The 21,988-nt window shown below is 46.9% G+C and overlaps 1 protein-coding gene across 1 annotated transcript in view; it reads right to left on the reverse strand.

Annotated features, from left to right (window-relative positions):
• Positions 1–6,017: 6,017 nt before the first annotated feature.
• LOC119376676 (tudor domain-containing protein 1-like) overlaps positions 6,018–21,988 on the reverse strand; it is a gene marked incomplete at its 3' end in the record, with an annotated part of 40,237 nt that continues 24,266 nt past the window's right edge. Inside the window, exons 2-6 of the mRNA XM_037646429.1 lie at positions 20,135–20,711; positions 16,607–16,791; positions 13,267–13,672; positions 9,320–9,613; positions 6,018–6,323 (exon numbers count right to left, since the gene is read on the reverse strand). Of these exons, the coding sequence (XP_037502357.1) occupies positions 6,018–6,323; positions 9,320–9,613; positions 13,267–13,672; positions 16,607–16,791; positions 20,135–20,711 (1,768 nt within the window). The remainder of the gene's footprint in view (positions 6,324–9,319; positions 9,614–13,266; positions 13,673–16,606; positions 16,792–20,134; positions 20,712–21,988) is intronic.

Below are 21,988 nucleotides of genomic sequence, written 5' to 3' on the forward strand. Positions count from 1 at the left end.
GCACATCGGTCTTCGTGAGGTGAGTTAGCGGCTCGGCGATTCGTGAAAATTCCTTGACGAAGCGCCTGTAGTAGGCGCACAAGCCGAGGAAAACGGTGCACGGATTGGTGTCGCTGGGTGGCGGGAAGGCAGCGATGGCAGCTGTTTTCCGCGGGTCTGGGCGAACACCATCCCTGCTGATAACGTGACCCAAAAACAAGAGCTCGTCGTACGCGAAGCGGCACTTTTCAGGCTTCAAAGTGAGGCCGGAGGTCTTGATTGTTTCAAGTACAGCTTCAAGGCGCCGGAGGTGTTCATCGAAGCTTGAGGCAAACACAACGTCGTCGTCCAAGTACACGAGGCACGTCTGCCACTTCAAGCCAGCCAGCACTGTGTCCATAACACGTTGGAATGTCGCAGGTGCCGAACAAAGACCGAAGGGCATGACCTTGAACTCGAAGAGGCCGTCTGGTGTTATAAAGGCCGTTTTTTCTCGGTCTCTCTCGTCGACTTCGATTTGCCAGTAGCCGGTCTTGAGGTCCATCGACGAAAAGTACTTCGCGTTGTGGAGTCGATCCAGGGCGTCGTCTATCCGTGGAAGAGGGTACACGTCCTTCTTCGTGATTTTGTTCAGGCGACGATAATCGACGCAGAACGTAGGGTTCCATCCTTCTTCCTCACTAACACTACGGGAGACGCCCACGGACTCTTGGACGGCTGGATGATGTCGTCGCGTAGCATTTCGTCGACTTGCTTCTTAACTGCGTCTCTTTCTCGCGTCGAAACCCGGTAGGGACTCTGACGGAGTGGTCGAGCATTTTCTTCCGTTATGATACGGTGTTTAGCAAGGGGTGTTTGCCGGACCCGTGATGACGACGAGAAACAGTCCTTGTATTTCTTCAGAAGGCATCGGAGCTGTTGGTGTTGGCGGGAGGGAAGGCTTGGGTTTACGTCGAAGGATGGCTCAGGCATTGCGGTTGTCGTTGTAGCTTCGTCAGAATCTGAAAAGGCAAACGCATCGCTGACAGCCAAGATTTCTTCGATGTATGCAATCGTCGTGCCCCTGCTCAGGTGTCTGTATTCTTGGCTGAAATTCATTAGCATCACGCTTCCTTTCCCTTCATACAGCCGAGCAATGCCTCTTGCGACGCAAATGTCACGGTCTAACAGCAAACCCTGATCGCTCTCGATGACACCTTCGATGCATTCAGCCGTTTCGGTGCCGACAGGAATTATGATGCTGGATCTAGGAGGAATGGTGACTTGATCCTCGAGCACGTTCAGGGCATGTTGACATGGGTTCGTATCCAGCGGGGTCGCTTTCTCCGACGATAGGGTTATCGACTTGGTTCTTAAGGGGAGACGAGGGTCTTAAAATAGCAAAAAATCGTAAAAATTGTCAACTTTTGGAAATCACTATTTCAGGTATTTGTAGTCCAAATTATGCTCTGGAAAAATACTATGTTATGGCAAAATGGCCTTTCTTTTTCTTACATGCTCAAAAAATTAAATTTAAAATGTTTTTAAATCTCGAAACGCGATTTTCTCAGCATTGTTATTTTTGTGAAGTGAATCTGCCTTACGGAAGTTTTGAGGAGGTTTCTATGAACATATTTAAACAAACTTGGTATCATTTTTTTCAGCAGCACCTGAACTACAGGCTAAAGCTTTTCTTTTTTTCTGAACATCGATGCAATTGTAATTATTTGATAAGTACCAGTTAATTACTGGAAGCTAACTTTTACCTTCCAAGTTATTTACCAAATTATTTCTGATCAAAGAAACAGCCGTTTTGACATCTAATTTGCTTTAGCCTGTGAGGTGGACCTTTTAGAAGAGCCACGTAGTCCTGAAAAGTAACTTTTTGTATTCTAAGTTACCATAACGACCCGTAAGGAATTACCTAATTACAATGAGGAAATTTGTCATAACTTCCTTTCTAAATGAAATATTTGAAATATGTTTGCAGATTTGAAATCTCCGTTCAATTATACACTTGCACGCCAGTTTTCATTAAGATAGGACAATAAATAAAAATAATTTTTTCGAGACCCTCATCCCCCCTTAAGTCGATGACGGCGCCGTGGTCACTTAGGAAGTCCATTCCAAGTATCACATCCCTGGAGCAGTTTTGTAGGATTACAAAGCTCGCAGGATAAGTCCGGTTGTTGATAGTGACTCTGGCCGTGCAGACACCAATCGGCGTTATTAGATGGCCTCCAGCGGTCCGGATCTCGGGGCCTTCCCAAGCAGTCCTAATTTTCCTCAACTTTGCTGCGAACGGCCCACTGATGACGGAATAGTCGGCTCCAGTATCGACGAGAGCGGTGACGTTGTGGCCGTCGATCAGAACGTCGAGGTCGCTAGTCCGCCGTCTTGCGTTGCAGTTACGTCGCGGCGTCGGGTCACGGCTACGTCGGTTTGCACCGCTGCTTCCGCGTTGCGTCGTCAGGTCTGCTTCCGGTCGCAAAGTTTCGTCTTCAGGACGTCGACGTCGTTCGGCGTGCGGCGGGGGCTCGGAACTTCGTCGCGGTGTCGTCGTCGACGGCGGAGGATCTTCAGCATTTCGTCGTTCAGCAACCGCACCTCCACCGGTTGCTGCCCTTAGTTTTCCGGATATGGGCTAGGCGACCGGCCCCTGTTTGGGCGAGTGTACTGCCGGTGGTGCGGTGACATGTAGCGGCCGGGCGACGGTGAGCGGGAAGGTCGTCGTTCTTGCCACTGTGTGCCTGTGAGGTAGTCGTCGATGTCGCGAGGCCGTTCGCCTGGCTGCGGGCACGGCGCGTTGACGGGGAATCCGCGTAGCCCCATCTGACGGTACTGGCAGCGGCGGTACGTGTGGCCGGCCTCCCCGCAGTGGTAGCAGAGCGGGCGGTTGTCAGGGGTGCGCCAAACGTCGGTCTTCCTTGGCGCGTAGCGCGGGGCATAGCGCTGGGCGACAGGAGGACGGCATAGAGTTTCCTACAATACTTACTAGAGGGAACTCTGGCGCTAGTGTCTATGGGAGCTGCAATGCATCGCGCTTCAGCCAGCATGGGAATCATGGGTAGTACACGGATTTGTCTAAACTTCGTTCTTTCGGCTCCGTTTGGCTCCGCGTCGCCTGCATCCGCTTTGTCGCAAAACGAAGTTCAGCAAAAATCAGCAGTTTCACTTCACCACTTTAACTTCTTTAGGCTCACCGATTCAAATCAGGTCACGAAGTTCACAACGATCCATTCTTTTATCCGAAAGAAAACCAAAACATAGCAATAAACAAAGCCACAAGTGCGTTCGAAGCTCACAAGCACGAAGACTAGGCAAATCCGTGTACTACCCATCATTCCCATGGTGGCTGAACGATCGCAGCGCCAGAGTTCCCTCTAGGTGATTTTAGGAAACTCTATGGAGGACGGTAGGGTGTCGCTGGTGGTGGCGGCGGCGGCGTCTGGCGGCGGAACTGCTGCGGCGACGTGGCGTCTTGACGTGGACGAGGAATGGGGGCGTTGCGTCGGGCTGCGGCAGCGTAGCTCATTGCTTGTGGCTCAGGCTGCGCTGGTTCAGGTGCTCCCAGAAATTGCTGGATTTCCTGGAGTACGACGTCGGCGATCGGGTCCACTTGAGGCTGGGAGGAGGGCAACAATTTACGCAGCTCCTCCAGCACGATAGTTCTGATGGTGTCACGCAAGTGATCAGATTGTAGCGCGTGAACCTCCCCGAAGGTCGTCGTAGGAATGCGGCGGTTGTACTGTCTCGTACGCATTTCCAGCGTCTTCTCGATCGCCGTTGCTTCCGTGAGGAATTCTTGGACGGTCTTGGGTGGGTTACGCATCAGTCCAGCGAAGAGTTCTTGCTTGACCCCTCGCATGAGGAAGCGGACTTTCTTTTCCTCTAGCATGTCGGGGTCAGCGTGGCGGAAAAGTCTGTTCATTTCTTCCGTGAAGATGGTCACGTTTTCGTTCGGATGTTGCGCCCGTGTCTCCAACAAGGCCGCGGCCCTTTCTTTTCGGACGACGCTCGTGAACGTCGCCAAAAAATTGCCGCGAAAGAGGTCCCAAGTACGGAGTGAGGACTCCCGATTCTCGTACCAGGTCCTTGCTGCGTCTTCCAAGTAAAAGTACACGTGGCGCAGGTTGTCGTCGGGGGTCCTGTTGTTAAATGTCGAGACCCTTTCGAAAGTCTCGAGCCAGGTGTCCGGGTCTTCGAATGACGACCCGCGGAAGGTTGGCGGCTCCTTGGGCTGCCGGAGTAGGATCGGCGCAGGCTGCACGGGGTCGGTCATCGTCGCTGCGGTGGGTGTTGGGACCTTGGGCTGCCTGGTTTGTTCGGGAAGGAGCCCGTGCTCTGGCTGCAGTCCCTTCTGCCTGCGGCTTGTTCGACGATCCGGGTTTTCTTTGCTGTCGTCCTCCTCGCGGCTTGGGCTTGGGTCAGCGCTTCGCGGGGGCGTCCGGATCATGGAAGAAGCTGCACCTCCACCAGATGTCACGTGGTCGTGACGTCGACGAAGACAGCAGTCGGCGTTTGCAGGATGAAACTGTTTATTTGGCCGAACTTGTGGCCGGAAAATGAGAACTAGTACTACAGCAATACACGCTGTACAAAGATAGCGGCGAACAGGGCGTCGTCCGTCGATCAACTGACAAGTGGTGAAGCGCGTCGGCTTTTATACAGGCGCTATCGAACTTTCCAGCGATATCGCTGCTTGTTGCGCATGTTCTAGAATAAGCTCGGGCGTTCGCGTCTTGCGCGCAATCTTAACAAAACGATCTACTAATCTCGCGCAGCTTCTCGAACACTGAGGCGCGGTTCGCGCTGAGCGTTGCTGGCAGTCTTTGTGGGCGAAAACTGAATACAACAAAAGTGATAATAAGGAACGCACGCGGCAATAGAATGAATATACCAGTAATTCATGCTGAATGCCACAGCAAATGATACAGCAGCGCATTGTAGACTCCCAAGGAGGGGTATGCCTAGGTAGCGGAGAAGCTTTTATTGTGGCTATTCACCAGCAACACACGCTCCACAGTGAAGTCATGTGCATTGCTGCTCTTTGGCTCCTCAGTTTGTGTCCAGGAAGTTGTCATTCTTGAATGCGCCGATTGTAGGTGATCATCCGCCACTGGTGAGGTCTCGGGGCCTGTATTTTTTTATATCGAACTTTTCATATATCGAACTAATTCGCGATCCCCTTCGAGTTCGATATATCCATGTTCGACTGTATTGCCGACCAACAGGGGTGGCCAAACATTGGCTGAAATACAGGCCGACTTGGTCGCGCGTAAGCGTACATGTGTGCAGACGTGCACTAACAAGTTTTTTCCAGCCTCTGTGCCAATGAAGTGCTTTTTTCTGGTGAATCCTTTTTTTCGGACTCCAGATTATTCGGACTTTTCGGCGGTTCCCGCCGAGTCCGAATAAACGGTCGGCGACTGTATCACATATTTAAAGAAAAATGAGCATATTTGTCATGACCCAACTAACCAGCACATATTTTTTAATTGAGACAAGGCATGTGCAAATGTCATTCTTTTTGGTTCAAGGGAAGCGGAAGCAACTTTGAATAGTAGCAGCATTTGACTTTCGGTGAAATGCAAGTGATAACCCATAAAATATGTTACATCTTAAAATTTACTATACTTAGAGCATATAAGTCGGTATAACGAGCTTCAAACTTAAAAAATGATGAATCGATGTGAGGGCAATTTGTTCATTTAACCTTGAAGTGGCGCTTTGCGGCAGTGCGGGTTTTCCTTGGAAAGATGTATTCACGGTGCAGCACCCCTCCACTGCAGTGAAACCACCTTCACAGGGGAATACATGCGGACTAATTTACATCTATTCGTTCATTTCAAATACTTCCAAATTTCCAATAATTTAAATTCGAATCGAAGCGAATTCTAATACTGTAACAGTCGTTTGGAAGTGCTCGAATATTTGCACAAGCCTAGTTAACTGGGGCTCTAGCGATTTGCTATAAATAAGCAGTCTATGCTATACACCTCATGGATGACTGCAAAGTTTTCCATAACTTCAGGTGGTTTTGGGTTGCCATGAATTACCTTGGGACGAACGCCACGAATGAGGTCATTGAGGCAGGTGCCATCCTTGCGCTCAAGGCGAACAATCGGCACGCCTGAACGTGTCTTGTCCACTTGCACGACTGCAAAAGGCTCCTGCTCCAGCAGGGAAGCAAGTCGTGGGTCAGCTGGCCGCACATTCTGTGGCACCACACCGAAGGTAAATAACGGTGCCTCTGCAAATCGTGGTGGCAGCGGACGCAGCGATGACACTGGCAGCTGCTCGTTGTTGCCAAAGTCTATGAACAGCACCAGGTACTTGCCATCAGGCGACCTCTCAGTCAGCACCTGCACAGGGCAGGAATGCCAGCATGTTACATGTACACTCAAACCTCATAATAACAGTCACATCTGCCACGAAAATAACTTCGTTATATCCGAAAATTCGTTATAAACGTTTATTTGTAACACTGTATCTATGACAAGACTATTCATCATTTACTTCGTTATAACCGATAATTCGTTATATCCGTGTTCGTTATATCGAGGTTTGAGTGTATACCCAATGTTCCACGCACTATGAAAAGTTAATGTGGACGCCTGCTGTTTTGACTCGTTGCCCACCTGTTAAAGGCCAACTCCGGCGATTTTTCGAGGTCGATGGATCTCAGTGAAATTCGCTGGGTACGTTCCTTTGTAAGTTTCCGTCATTTATGCCAAATTACAGGCTTGAGACATGCGTAGATTGTTTGCAAATGAATTTTAAAGATTGTCTGCAAACGCCCTCCTGGCTTCCCACAATTATTGGCAACATTGCGTCTGTGACGTCAGTGTTGGCAAGGCGGCGGAAGTGACGCAGCCGAGGGCACCGCTAACTTCGGCGCTTAGGCCGCTACAGAGAGCGTCTGCTGTGCACAAGGCGACAGACAGAGTTGGTTTGGCCGGCGCTTCACTGGTCGTCCCGGCTGTCACAGTTTTCATACTCCGCGCCGGCGTGACCGGCATGCCTTGCACAACTTCCGGTTCGTTCGTAACAACGTCTACGTCATACGTAGACAGTACACTCGGTTGGGTTTCGGTTTCGGTGTTGCGCTTTTTTGCTTATTTAAAATTATTCTCCAATTTGCCGAGTATTTCTGCTATCGGGCCCGTAACAGGAGCGTCTCAGGAACATAAAAGCACCATTGCTTTGACATGGCCAAAAAATCGCCGGAGTTGGCCTTTAAAGCAGCAAATGCTAACCTCTGCGTTAGCTACAAGAGGTGTCCGAGACTACTGGCTGCAGCCAGAACTTATTACTTGGAGTCTTCTTTCTTTATATTCGTGTCGATTCTGCATGCCCCGTCAAATCATGACTGCAGCTTGGAAACCTTCTTTTCCTTGTTTCTAAGTTGTCCTTAGAAACAAGGAAAACTAAATAAATAATATACAGAAGAAAAAAGAATACTGAAAAGCATGTCTTCAGATGCTCTATCCAAACCTTCTATCTGTGTACAGTAAAAGCTCGTTAATTCGGATTTCTAGGGACCGGAAAAAATCTCCGAATTAACCGAATGTCCGAATTATCGAATGCAGGAGCATAGCCAGAAATTTTTTTCGGGGGGGGGGGGGGGGGGGGTCAACCATACTTTATGTTTGTTCGTGCGTGAGTTTGTATGTGTACGTGTATATATACAAAAGCAAAATTGAAAAATTTGTGGGGGTGGGGGGGGGGGGGGGTTGAACCCCCAACCCCCCCTATTGGCTACGCCCCTGATTGAATGGTCGAAATAAACACAATAAATGCAAGAGTTTTTTCAACATACCTTTACTTTACAAAGTCATCGCGGATGTGTGTCTGTTTTCGAGCAGAAATTCGCGCGGACACAATTTTTCTGAGCCCTTCAAGGTGCTCAGCAGCTCGCATGCTGTCTGCAGCGCCAAAACAAAATTCTTCAAGGACGACGAGGACCTCCGCGACTTCCTTCACAGTGCGAGGGGGCCCGTGTGGCTCATGGTGTGGCTGCTCCTCTTCAGGCTCTTCGTTCTCAGATTCGTTGCCATGCATCACTTCCTTGATGATTTGCTCATCAGTCAGACAGCCGGCAGTGGCAACGCCATCATCAATGCCGATATAATCCTCTAGTGTCACTGCATCAGGCACAACACTTCCGAAATCCTGCCCATCATCGGCACCGTCGTCCGGCGACACTTCGGCATCGCTGGAGTCAGTTAAAACAAAGCCACTGTGTCTGAAACAGTTGGCAATGGCGTGTGCAGGCGTGTTCTGCCACACATACGCGAGAATGCTAACTGCGCTCAGGAGACTCACGTCGTATTGTTTGCCGACGTCAAGGCACAGGAGCAACTTCTTGTCAAAGCCCATTTTTCAGGGCACGCAAAATTTCTACTTTGGCCGTGAAGTCCTTTGCCTCGTACTTGGGCCGCTTCGCCGGCGTTGCCATCGGCGGAGAGTGCGTTCACACGAAAAGTCAGCACAAAAGCACCAGCAACAATCAAGCTAAAGGAGCCGTACTGAATCGTTCGATAAAACAACGTTCAACGATGCAGCACACCAACGGGAACAAAGCAATAAAATGGCACGGCCAACAACACACACGAAGAAAAGGCGTTCAACCAGTCTCAAGTCAAGCCAAGTCGATAATTGATGTCCACGGCGATGCTGCGTTTGAGCTTCACTTCTGTTCCGAATGAGCCTCACCAGCGGCCCGAAAGTCGCCGAATTATCAGATTTGCGGTCAAATCTGTCCGAAATAACGAGCACCCAGTCTCATAGAGTGATGCGTATATTTACAGGAACCAGATGACGTGTCCGAATTAACCGATTTTCCGAATTAACGAGAGTCAAATTAACGAGCTTTTACTGTATTAATATACAGTAGAATATCTTTAAACGGAACCTGAAGGAACCAAGAAATTACATTCCGTTTCAGTAAAACTTCTTTTGGGCCTAGTTGATTCATAATCCTAGAAGTACATTTACAGTGCAAACGCAAAGACGCACCACAAAGAAAAAAACCCCTTGTGTGTGTCGTTTCTTTCTTTGTGGTGCATCTTTGCGTTTGCGCTGTAAATGTACTTCTAGGTATATTGCGTTTAACAGGAGTTTCGTTTACTGAAAGATGCACTGGGTTGCAGCATTCAGGCACGAAACCAACCATATTACAGGCGGTTGTTCCATTAAGCAGCAAATTCCGTTTACTGAGAGTCTACTGTATATAAACACCATGTGAAAAAAGGACAAAGAGACTGGAGGGGTAACACCGCAGGTTGCTGACATACGGGCAACTTAGCTGACACTGTCTATATCAGCCGAGTCACCTCACACAAACAAGCACACCTACCTGGCCTCTATACCAAGTAGCATCCTCGCTGAAGAGTGCACATACATAGTCCCCCTTGGAGTACTTCGTCACAGTTGGCTCGGGCCGCTCACTCTTAACCCAGGTGTTCAGTGCCTCCATCATGGCCTGCAACTCTGACGCCAGGCTCTGCTGGTGTAGGTACAGAACCTCTGGTGTTTTCCAGACAGGTATCATGGGGCACTTGGTCGTTGGGAGCTTCCGCTGTGGCACATGCAGAACCTTGGCATCCATCTGCTGGCTTGGCAATGGTTGGGAAGGTGGAGAGGCACTAGGCTGCGGGCAACGTGAACATACTTTACATAAAGTAGTGCACTCAGAACAAAGAATGAATATAATGATTCGTCCATCCCGCAAGACATACCGCAACTATGGCAGGTGTGTTCCGCCCAAATGCTGAGATTGTAGCAAGATCTTCCCGAACAAAACACAGCTCAAAGGGTACAGTTTACAGTTATAGCCAAAATGAAATGAACAAGAGTAGTTGCCAAGAGACAGGCCACATCTTGGGCACCCTTACTAATGAGTTAACATCAACACAGTCAAGCTGCAACTTATTTATTTTTTATTTATTTATTTTGTTACCCTCAATCGCCGAAGCTTTACAGAGGGGAGTGGGTTACAACATGAAAAATACAAAACAACGAAAAAAAAAAACGTGCTATTTTATACATGAACAAGACTAAAGCAAAAAACATCTCTACTCAATGAAACGCAACAAAAGTGAAACGTAAAAATAAGCAAATCACAAGAAGCAAATAGTGAATGTGGTAAAATTATACAGTACTAGCAAGAAAGTGTAAAAGTAAGAGAAATAACACACACACAGAAAAAATCAAGAATCCACTGGAAAACGCTGGCATCTTGACACATGGAGACAAATTCGTAGGGAGGGGGAATAGATCGGATGACTAGGGAGAGCTATCGCGAAATAGGTGAACTGATAAAGAATGACGAAAGAGGGAGTGATCAGAGATGGAAACGATGTCACCTGGTAGCTGATTCCAATCGTTTGATGTGACCGGTATGAAGGAGCAAGAAAATGTGTTTGTGTAGCAGAAAGTACCTTTAACCTTGTGTTCGTGGTCGATCCGAGAGGAGTGATATGTGGGAGGCGTAATGAGCTCGTTACGCAGTGATGGATGATGGTAGGTCTTATGGAAAAGGCAAAGGCGGAAGTACTTGCGACGCAGTGATAGAGGTGGCAGTGACAAATGGTGCTTCATTGCTGTTACGCTTGATGTACGGTGATAATCCGATAGAATAAAACGTGCAGCGTTATTTTGAATTAGCTCAAGGTGCCTAATCAAGTTTTCGTGGTGAGGGTTCCAGATTGCAGCAGCGTACTCCAATTTCGAGCGCACGAGGGTTTTATAAAGAAGCATCTTCAAGCAGTTCTAGAACTAAAAACTAGGGGTGTGCGAATATTCAAAATTTCGAATCTTTTTCTCGATTCGATTCGCACTGGAATTTTACTATTCAAACTATTCGAACTTCCCAAAAACAAATACAGCCAACGCCCGATTGAAAGTGACCCCTTCACATTTTCATTATGCTTCACCTCATCACACTCTGATATTGCGGCAAAGCTGCCTTTCAAGCTCCCTTACGGTCTAACTTTGCCAAGACAGTCAACGTCCGATTGAAAGTGGTCCCTAAATTTTCAATATGCTTCACCTCATCACACCTCGGTATTGCGGCAAAGCTGCTTTTCAAGCTCCGTTGCGGTCGAACTTTGCCAAGAGACAACGTCCGATTGGAAGTGGTCCCTAGATTTTCAATATGCTTCACCCCATCGCACCCCGGTATTGCGGCAAAGCTGCCTTTCAAGCTCTGCTGCGGTTGCAAATGTATTAACTCAAGAAAACGCTGGTTCCAACACGGAGATGAAAGATGTGGCAGAGGTGGGGGCTCAATGCTGTTTCGGACCCGAAATTTGGGCAGGAAGTCCGAAAAATTAGAAGCCGAAACTTTTTAGCATCCAAAATTTCGGTTGTTTTTATATATCGATGTCTACGAGGCAGATTTGGAACTCCGGACTTCAAGGGAGCAGACCCTTGTCTGCCACATCAGTTGGGCATCAGAGGAGGAGAGGCTGAGGAAATGGCATCTTTGCCTATAACGTGTAAAGTGTTGTCGGCAACACTTTGGTTGCACCAAATCATGTACATAAATACAATTCAGCCTCTACATTGCTTCATTCTTGATAAGACAACTATGAAACACCACCCCGCCAATGCTTCATCAACCTAGTGAAAAGAAACACTTTCATGTTGCTATCTCATAAGAATATGCTTAGGAATCCTCTCTAACTTTTTTTTCTGCAATTTCGCTTCGAAGTATTTGAAAAATATTCTAGAAATATTCTAGAAATATTTGAAAAATATTCGATTCGATTCGCACTCACACTTGAATATTCGAATTCGCTTCGTACCCAAAATTTTGCTATTCGCACAGCTCTACTAAAAACCAAAATAGTTATGCCAAAAGAAGAAGGCATGAGAAACAAAGCCATGGCAAGCTGCCTTTAGTGGTATAGTGGCATAATGACAAGTAGATCGTGTTTCTCCAATACGAAGATAGGAATAAGCGTTGAAATATATGCGGCATGTTGTGCACCTTTGCATATTCTGAAGCAAGGATCTAACTAGCAGCAAGTGTAATGCTTCACAACCAATCCTGCAGCTTATTCATTTTAAACAAAGTGCTACATGCCTACAACATTGACAGCAATAGCTCACACAGGTGTGCCTGTTGGTGGCTGTTTTTTGCTGAGACTGCCACAGTGCCTCCAGAGAATTTCAATGCTGATCTGTATAGGCACTGCTATACCTGTGCCAAAGTTGGAATTAATTTAATTAAATTAAACGCAAAATTAAATTAAACGCACAGATCAGTACACTGATCTGTGCGTTTTCTAAAGAAAGGGAGAAGTTTCACAGCATAATGCAATATCAGCCACAAGCCACAGCACAAGCGCATGTTAGATCAGATTGCTTTACAGGAAGTTTATCCTTTTAATCAGCAAGTCCCGGGTAGTTCCCTTCAAGTTCAGGTTGGAAAATGAGTTCTGTGATAACTCTTACAAGCAACGACAACCTTTCTCTTTTTTTTTCGCTCATCAATATCGCTAGATAGCCTTGCTGGCGACATCAGTTTCTTGAATGATTTAGATTGCTCTGAAGATAAGTGATAGGCCATTACATTTAGTGCTACCACCTCTGCAGCGACTCATGCTGGTAACTTACCGGCAGCCATAACACCAAATTATAGTCGGATACAACTGAGGAAGTATGGAGAGGCCCCGCCCAGATGACCGAAGCCCGTCAACCGACTGCCTCCGCGGATAAAGAAATAGTCCCGTTCATGCACTCTGCTATTATCTCTGAAGGCGGGGTTACCATGACGTCAGTCTGGAGGACGCACCCATTGGTGCAGGCTTGTGTGCATACGCCTTTGAGGAAGGAATGCCACAGACTTCTAAAGTTGTATCCTACTATAGGCACTGATGAGAGTTGTGTGTGGAGCCAAATACGGTACTAAGCTGCTACTAAGCTCCTGCAATCGAGGGCGGCCTAGATTCGAGTAAATATGGTAGTAGGACGTGTAGCTCCTGAAAACATCAATCCGCCTTTCTAGCAAGTCACTATCGATATCAGCTGCCTATCACTTACATCAGCCAATGGTAGTCAATATGTTCTAACACAGATAAACATGCTTCACTAAAATTAGGTTAAAAATTAGGTTAAAAAAAGGTTCTATGAACATGACGTTATAAAAAAATGAAAAATCACTTTGCTCTGCTGTGAATTTCATTATATTGACGTTTGCTATATCAAACTGACTTTTAAGTAAAATGAACAGGGTGCAGCTAGAACCTCATACATGCAACTGTTAAGAACATTTTCATTATGACAGAACTGCCTTACAGGAGCGGCTGCAGCAGCTGCAGGTTTCGGTGGAGAAGGCGACACCACAGGTTCTCCGGCATTGAGATCACGGTTCCAGGGAGCCAGAGCAAATGTGCCCATCTTCCTGCCATCTTCCTCCGAGGTGGCAGTTCCTCGAACTGTGCCACCATCCATAGACTCAACCATGAAGCTGAGCAGTTGCCCAACTCTGAATGATGTGGGGTCTGATGTCATCACACGAACAGCAGCAGCAGGCACTGTCAAGTGTGTTGGTTCAAGAGGAAAAATGTCTGTGTTGGACTCTTCGTTTCCATAATCCAAGTATCGCACTGTGTGCCCACTGGCAGTCTTCTCAGTCACACAGGCCCGGTACCACCGCCTGTCTTCCGATGATCGGGAAGCAACAAAATCGCCACAATTGACCCTGAAAAGGGAACATAGCAGTTAAAATTGGGCAACAATAGGACAAATCAATGCACCAAAAGCGACCAGATGAAAGAAACATTTAATGAAACCACTTTAGCACAAAAAAAAAGCACACAAACACAGTGCTACCACACACTACGAGCACTGAAAGGTGCCGCTACTCTGTTTTTTTGCACTGCAACGGCTTCACTAACCAACTAGCCAGGGTACGAGTTGCCCTAAGAAGCTTTCATGTAACATGCTTGTTGATAGACTTGTTGACAGCTGTCTAGAACACTGCATGCACCTGGGTTTAATCAGAAAGCCACAGCCTTGCCAGGCACAGCCCATGTACTGGAGTGAGTAACAGGGGTTTTCCCTGAGTGTTTTTGCTAAAATTCCCTGAGTGAAACAGAACTTGGTTTTATGTCAAGATGGATAGAGACCATATCACTCGGTGATGTCACACTCTAATACGCACGTTAGAAAATAAAAACGACTTAATCCCATTTGAATAGTACATAGAACAGCTAAACCTCAATATAGCGAAGTTGGTAAAAGTGGCAACTCTCTTCGTTATATCGAAACTTCGTTAAACTGAAATTCGACCTTTCATGCAAGGCATAGTTACTGAAGGATTAATCTGCCACAGAATGCCACAAGAATGCTCGGCTAATATGCAACATGAAAAAACTTTTTTTTATTTTCTGCGTGAAAAAAAGTTAGTTTTGTTGAGCTTGAGGTGCAGCAATCACAATTAAATGCCTTGCCAGAGTGTCACATGTAAATACGAAACAAATGCGGGTTTAATGCACTGTGGAATTGCGCTTGTTCTACTGCTGCGGGTTGTTGTCAAATCCTCGCGCATTGCCCAGAGCAATGCAACGCCTTTACTACCATGTTGCCCAGCCGAACCATTTGCTCTCCAGGAACGCAAGACATCGAAAACCATCCCACGTTAGAAAAAAGTCACAGTTTCACCGCGAGAGCAAAATAGTAAATCTGATAGCAACAAAGAGGAATTTTATATGAATATAGGCTAGCAGCTCACTCCTTCAGGAAACGCAGCCGCTGCACTAAGAGAAGTGCCCTATCTATGGCTCAGGGGCGGATTCAGGTACCTAATGGGGGGGGGGGGGGGGTACAAAGGCTGAAGCCCCCGCTCAGCAGTGCATTTTGGTGGGTCACGCAAGAAGCCTTCATTGTAAATGTGCATAGGGAAGCAGGAAAAGGTAGAGCGATGAGAGAGGTAGAGAGCAGGGACAAGATTCTCTTTACCCCTTTTGGGCAGTGGCTGGCAAAGCAGCCTGAAAAAGGGGGCAAACTCAACAGGCAGCCTGACAAAGGAGGTGGACGACAGGCACTGAAGGGAGGGGGCGGGGGCTGGCTTAAGGGGGGGGGGGGGCGATCGCCGCTACCGCCCCCCCCCCCCCCCCCTGGATCCGCCACTGCTATGGCTTCAACGGAAGTTTTGCAATTAGAGCACAGCACTTACAAAGGTATGAGCCGTCTGCTGATCCCCACTAAAGATACAGCGACGCACGCGACCACGCGCGCTGGTACAAAGTACGCACTTTCTGTCGGACTCACGCAGCCTCCCCCCCCCCCAACACACACTTCCACAACCCGCCGGCTCTTATCTCCGTGTGCCCATCGCGCGAAGGAGACGGTCGGCTCGTTTATCTCTGCTTAAGCCCCGTTCGTCGGCAGCGCTCGCGCGCTTTCACTCGCGCATGGAGCATACGACGCGCGGGGTGATGTAATCGCGATTTGGACTTGATAAGGAAGATCATGGCGAAGGCAAAAAATTCACGTCGCAGTGTATATAATTGCTATCGCAAAAAAAAAAAAAAAAAGCAATATAGCTGCGGGCTAAGATCGCATGAAAGCACGGCAACAGCCTGAATTACGGCACATCCGATTATGGTGGAAACGTCACTGTTTTCCGACATCGCGCGCCGAATCGAGCAAACGGGACCCGTGCTGGTGTCGCGAATTTCGGTCGCCGCTATGCGTTGGCTCTGAAAAGTTTTGTAATTCGGCTCTGTAGCAAACATCCACGTGGTGTTGCTGGTAATTGCGAGCTGCAGCCCCCAAAAATATCGGTCGACTGCCTAAAACTTGTTTCAGCAGTGCCCTCATCGGGAAAAAAAGAAAGAAAAAAGCTTTCACTTGCTGTGAATGGACCCGTTAGTTACGCTAGCTCTCGCCTGGAAATTTATTATATTCTTCACGGAGTCATAAATAGCATCTTTGAAGCTCGGGATTAGAGCGAGTGAGCTCTCCGATAACAGCCAACAAGCGTCGTCTTTCTTCTCGCCGATCGGGATGACTTGCCAGATACCAACCTTGTCGAAGACATCCGCTTCCTGAACAATCGCGATCGCTTGCAAGATAACTCAAGCTCGTTACATCTACTGCTACCGCTTCTACAACTAATCATGCTTGTTACTTGACACGCGGCGACAACAAAAACACCACATCGGGCGCTGACGCACAGCACGCACGAGAAGAATACAGAACTACACCGCGTATACACAGAACACCCTGACAACATTGCGCAATACGATGTCTCGTGGTTCATGGTTCCCGCATGCCGCTCATTAGCCGGATTCTCTCCCACTTCACCGCTTGGAAGGCGATGAGAGCATCGAGGTGCGCCACTTCCCCGCAGCCGCAGCGGCCATTCGATCTGAAAAATGCGTTCACAAAATATCGAGCCAGCGCTACCGCGACTTTCGTTGCCTTTCAATAAAGTTACTGTGGATTTTCCCTGATGGGAGCACAATTTCCCTGAGTTTTCCCCGAGAATTTCCAGACTACCCAAAATCCCTGAGAATTCCCGGTTTTCCCGGTCAGTAGACACCCTGGTGTAAGGAGGAGACACTAGGGAGGTAACTTCCCAAAATGGTCAGTGAATAAATACAATCCCAAGTGGAAGCAGTTCACTTACTTGTGAGTCGCACCTTTGTCACCAAGCTCATTGCCCTCGTCTTGGAGCCTTTGCTCAACTTGAATCAAGGGGCCAGCAACACTGGGAGTCATGGTGAGGCACCACACCATGTTCCGGGCAGACACAGTCACTTGCATGGGAAGGCTGTCGCCAGTCTGGACGAGGCTAAGCATTGACTGTAGCTGCTGGGGATGGCAAATGCAAGAACCGCATTTGAAGTCTTTCAACATGTAAGGTGGCTTCACAGTGCACATTGGCATTGATGTTGCCGGTATCTCAGACTAACTGCAGAGAGTAAGTTAGTTACGTCCAAACTTAAGGCCACGGCATGCTCTGAAGTGGCAGACACATAGTGTACCACTGTCTAAACCAAGGGCCAATTGCAAAAATGATAAAAAGAAAGAAATTAGTATAAATAACAAAAAAACGGGTTTAAAGGGTGACCTTGCTTTAATAAATATTTCTTTATTTTTGAGCAGATTTTTATGTCCAGATTTCAAATATGCAATTATTTTTCTAGTACAGTTTATATTTGAAGTATCAAACATTTTATATACCATGTTATTTATTTCTGAACTCTGAGAGTTATTAAACAAATTGGCATATCAAAGAAACCTGGGATGAATACTATATGCATTAGAGCCAGAATGGATGTTCTAAACCCATTTGAACAAAAGTTATGGTATGGTGAACTTTCGTGAGCAAAATCCCAGCTTGACATCGACTCACTCGCACACGTTCAGTGCTATAACTTTTGTTGAAATTGGTTTAGAACATCCATTCTTGTTTTACTACACAGTATTCATTCCAGGTCATTCCTGAGGCAGGGTCCCTCCTTAAACTCTAAATGTTCAATCCCATGTTCTTGTTCGCTGTTTTCCATGTGCTAGATCACAAAGTCTGAGAGTTATAATACACTAGGACAAATTAAAACCTGCCCAACGTCAAGATTAATGGCAAGCACAAGAGCACGGAAGCAGCCCACCAACACCACACCGCGTTGGGCGTCCGGCTCAAGTATGCACCTGCCAGTGACGTCTACAGAGAGTTTATAACACGAAAATGTTTTATGCCGGGCTCCACCAAGCCTTTCATGACGTATTTCCATCACGAAAATACGTCAGCAAAATGCACACGAGCAAATGGCAAAGAAAAAAATTAGAAAAAGTTCCCTAAGTGGGAGTCGAACCCACGACTTCTCGGTCCGCGACGATAGGTGACGGAAGCTCTAACCACTGTGCCACAGCCACACATGCAGGATGCTTTACGAATGCACCTTTTATCTCTCACACTTTCCACTCGCAGTGCTCTTGTTTAGTGAGGTGGTGTTGCCATCTGGGAATGGTAGAGTGAGTAAAGTAATGCATGACCTCCGCAATTAGCTCCAACAACGCGCCGTTGCACCGTTGCTACAGCCCTCCCATTCGGCGTAATTTTGTCAACGCCTTACACTGCGAGGTGGCGGGGTTAGCACAAGCATCAGTCATAGAATCCATCCATATAAAAAAAATAGCTCTGCAACGCTCGCCTGGCTGTCACACCGCATTCCCCGCTTGAACTGTCAGCAATCATGGCCAGACTAGACGGGAGACGCGACGTCCGTCGCGTTTCGAGCCCGGACGTGATGTGAACTTTCTGTTAACTCTTAAATGTTCACTGGGATGGCGACCTTAGGCGAAGCTCAGTAAAGAAGACTGACGCTCTTCTGGCTGTCACACCACTTTCTCCGATTACACTCTCCCTGTGGGAATGGAACGGCCTGAGAACACTAGCAACGGCGCATTGCGGGAGACTGAGACCCCGGCTAATGTATCATGATACTAACGAGCAGCAACTGCGAGCGTTTCGGTAGTCTCATTGCGGCGGAGGCTATCACTGCAATATTGTAGAAAACTATGGTTGGTGAAATGCAGCGTCCACAGCGATTCATTTTGGTGACGATGCAGTTCTGCAATTCGCCTTTCACGTCAGTGTGTGACGCCTCCTCGCCAGTGTAAGGCCGCTTCCAAATGAACTAATGGTGCTTCTCCGCCGCCTACTGCCTCAAATGCAGTGGCACCAACTCTGGTAGGGAGCGCACACCTTCCCGTTTCTATATTCAAATGACGACGCTTTGAAAGAGTGCATGTCGAGTTAGTGTTTATGTGCATGTATAAGCTATCTTTACACGGGATTCACCATATGGTTTGTCCAGCTGTATGTTACTACTAAAGCTACCACGAAGGTTTAAGCATGTTCACGGACGTTAGTCAGGATGGAGGTGCACCACCAGCATGGGTGTGTCCACATCAAGTGGTGCTGTAGCTGCCAAACACCAATAGACATTGTAGAAGCTCCCGTATATCAATGTATAATAAACATTCAACTACTTCTGCAAGGACAGTTTTCGCTTTCGTGACATGTCTTTTTCATGAAATTTACTACAACAACTATCTGAAAAACAAATTACTCACAAGGCCCTCATACATATCGGCTCACATTGATCACGGCAATAAAGTCGGGATTCCATCTTGTCACACTAAATGTTTTCATGACTCATTCGTACCCAGAACTTGTGTCAGTTGGAATGACCTTCCTCATGACATCGCTGACATAACAGATATTAATATGTTTCGTGAAACAATTGCTATCTTGTGAATATATTTATGGTTGTTACTCTTTGTATAATTTTATCTCTTATTATCAAAATTGTTCTCGTGTATTCCCGCTGCTATTTTTCCTTTTTTGTCCTGTGGTGAGTTTTCGCCAGCCACTTTGTACTTTTACTTTTTTTTTTCTTTATGCTTTGCTGTTTATTGTATTCTTTTTGTATCCCCACTCCCCTCTGTAATGCCTTCGGGCCCTGAGGGTACAATAAATAAATAAATAAATAAATAAATAAATAAATAAATAAATAAATAAATAACAATTCCTATGACGGAGGGATCGTCAGTAACAAAAACTGATCTAATGAATTTATCTTTCAAAACAAGTGACAACCACTGCCAAACTTGTCGCATTAACACGAGAGCTGCGGCACAAGGCAAGCTCAGCTTGATTTCCAAGTCTGGTCGCCACTGCACAGCACAAGAGATGCCTTATCAGATCAAACACACACACAAAAAAAAGCAAAGCAGGCTTTTCCTTTTTGTGTGCTAACTGATGCGACAAAAAATAAAGAATCCTCACGATGCATTTCATCAAGACATAACCTTGCACTGCTGCAAAGCTGACTTTTGGAATCCTTTGCAGCCTCAGACTAATTGACCCACGAAAGTGTTGGTTGCTCCTATTAAATACGGTTTCGGAATTGCAATCGGTGCAGAAAGAAAAATGGGACACCAAAGAGTTTACACGTCTAAAATTTTAGACGTTCACATACACTGACTCTATAGGGCTTGTGGCGTTGCCGTGAGAGCGTCCAAATTTTCAAGGATGTCCAAAAAACTGACTTCCTGAAAAATCATCTGTTGACTGTATTAGCCAATAACTGTACAACATTTTGTGCGAGGATAATGAGGGCTTGAGAGACCATCAGAATTTTCTTACTGGAACAGGTGGAGATGAAGCAGCCACAGGTTTTGAAGCAGCTGGTGTCACTGGTTTCGAAGCAATGGGCGACGTGGATTTCGAAGCTGCTGGCGCCACTGGTTTTGAAGCAACTGGTGACATGGGTTTTGAAGCAGCTGGCACAACAGGTTTCGAAGCAGCTGGTGCCACAGGTTCCATAATGTCCAGACCAGAGTGCCATGGAGCCAGAGAAAATGTGCCCATCGTTTTGCCATCTTCTTGCGAGGTAGCAGTTCCTCGAACTGCGCCGTCCTCTGCCGACTCCACAGAAAAACTGAGCACCTGCCCAACTCTAAAGGACGTGGGGTCTGAGGTGAGCAATCTCACCGCTGCAGCAGGGACCGCCTTGTGTGCAGGTGCAAGTGGAATTACATTTGTGTTAGGTTCGTCATTTCCATAGTCCAGGTATCGTACTGTGTGCCCACTGGCCGTCTTCTCGAGCACGTAGGCCCGGTACCAACGCTTGTCTTCTGAAGACTGGGAGGCCACATAATCCCCACAAGTCACACTGCGAGAAATGGCAAATACTGAATTAACGCCGATGCTTACTCCTTTCCTTGCATTATGCACACAAATTACAGATTAGTAAGAACCTCCCCATTTCGTGCTCCCTATAAGTACCCTCTTTAATTCTGTTGCTTTTCTCATGCACTGTTACTGTTTCAGGGCCTTATTTGGTACGACGAAGTGAATGAAGCAGCGAAAGCGTCGACATAAAAGGTAATTAAATGCAGACGTGCCATAAATGTTGAGACACTAGCATCGCATCCAGATGTTTGAAACTCCAGGGGAGGAAAGAAAAGGACACTCAAGCACTCCTACGCCAGTGGTCGCTGTTCTTCTCTTCTCATTCTACCAACAGCAAGGCTAATTGAATCTGTTGCACGTTGCTGCTGGGAACAAGCAGCACCACTTCCAACTTATTCAAGCCATAGAGTTTCCTATAATATTTATTAGAGGGAACTCTGGCACTAGTGCCTATGGGTGCTGCAACGCATGGCACTTCAGCCAGCATGAGAATGACGGTTAGTGCACGGATTTGTCTAAACTTCGTTCGTTTGGCTCCGCGTCACCTGCATCCGCTTTGTCGCAAGACAAAGTTCAGCAAATGTTCAGCAGTTCCACTTAACCACCCAAACCTTTTTAGGCTCACCAATTCAAATTGGCTCACTAAGTTCACAACAATCCATTCCTTTATCCGAAACTAACGCCAAAACACAACCGTGCTCTAGACACAGACACAGCCTGTACATACAGCCCCCAGTCACCCAAAATGACATTTAAGTACAGCTTCTTTCCAAGGGCAATAAAAAAATGAAAGTCCAATCATTTCTTCCTCCATCAGTGCTTTTACTGCAGCTTTAGAGTCACTTATTTTCTCTGTTACAAATGCGTCGTATTTATTTAAAAAATTTTTTTATTCCTGTGTGCACGATGTCATATTTTGCCTCCCTCTTCATCAATTTCTATTTTTTATTTTTTTCTCAATGCGCACATATCGGTTATGCCAAACTGGTTAACATCCCTGTCTTTCCTCTATCCCGTTTTCCTTCCTTTCCTTCAACGCACACAATGTAATGGTACATGCCTGTGTTCACTGTATGTCTCCATTTTGTAATGTACTTCTTGATCATTTTTCTTTTGCTCGAATTGCCGCAACACATTGTATGTTACCTTCTAAATTGTATGTTTCCACTCCCGTAAAAACCCCCACTTGGGGTAGACAGTATTAATAAATAAACAAATAAACAAAGCCACAAGCACGAAGATTAGGCAAATCTGTGTACTACCCATCATTCCCATAGTGGCTGAACGATCGCAGTGCCAGAGTTC

This window comes from Rhipicephalus sanguineus, unplaced genomic scaffold, assembly GCF_013339695.2.
Source record: "Rhipicephalus sanguineus isolate Rsan-2018 unplaced genomic scaffold, BIME_Rsan_1.4 Seq1856, whole genome shotgun sequence".
In the NCBI taxonomy this organism is placed as follows: Eukaryota; Metazoa; Arthropoda; class Arachnida; order Ixodida; family Ixodidae; genus Rhipicephalus; species Rhipicephalus sanguineus.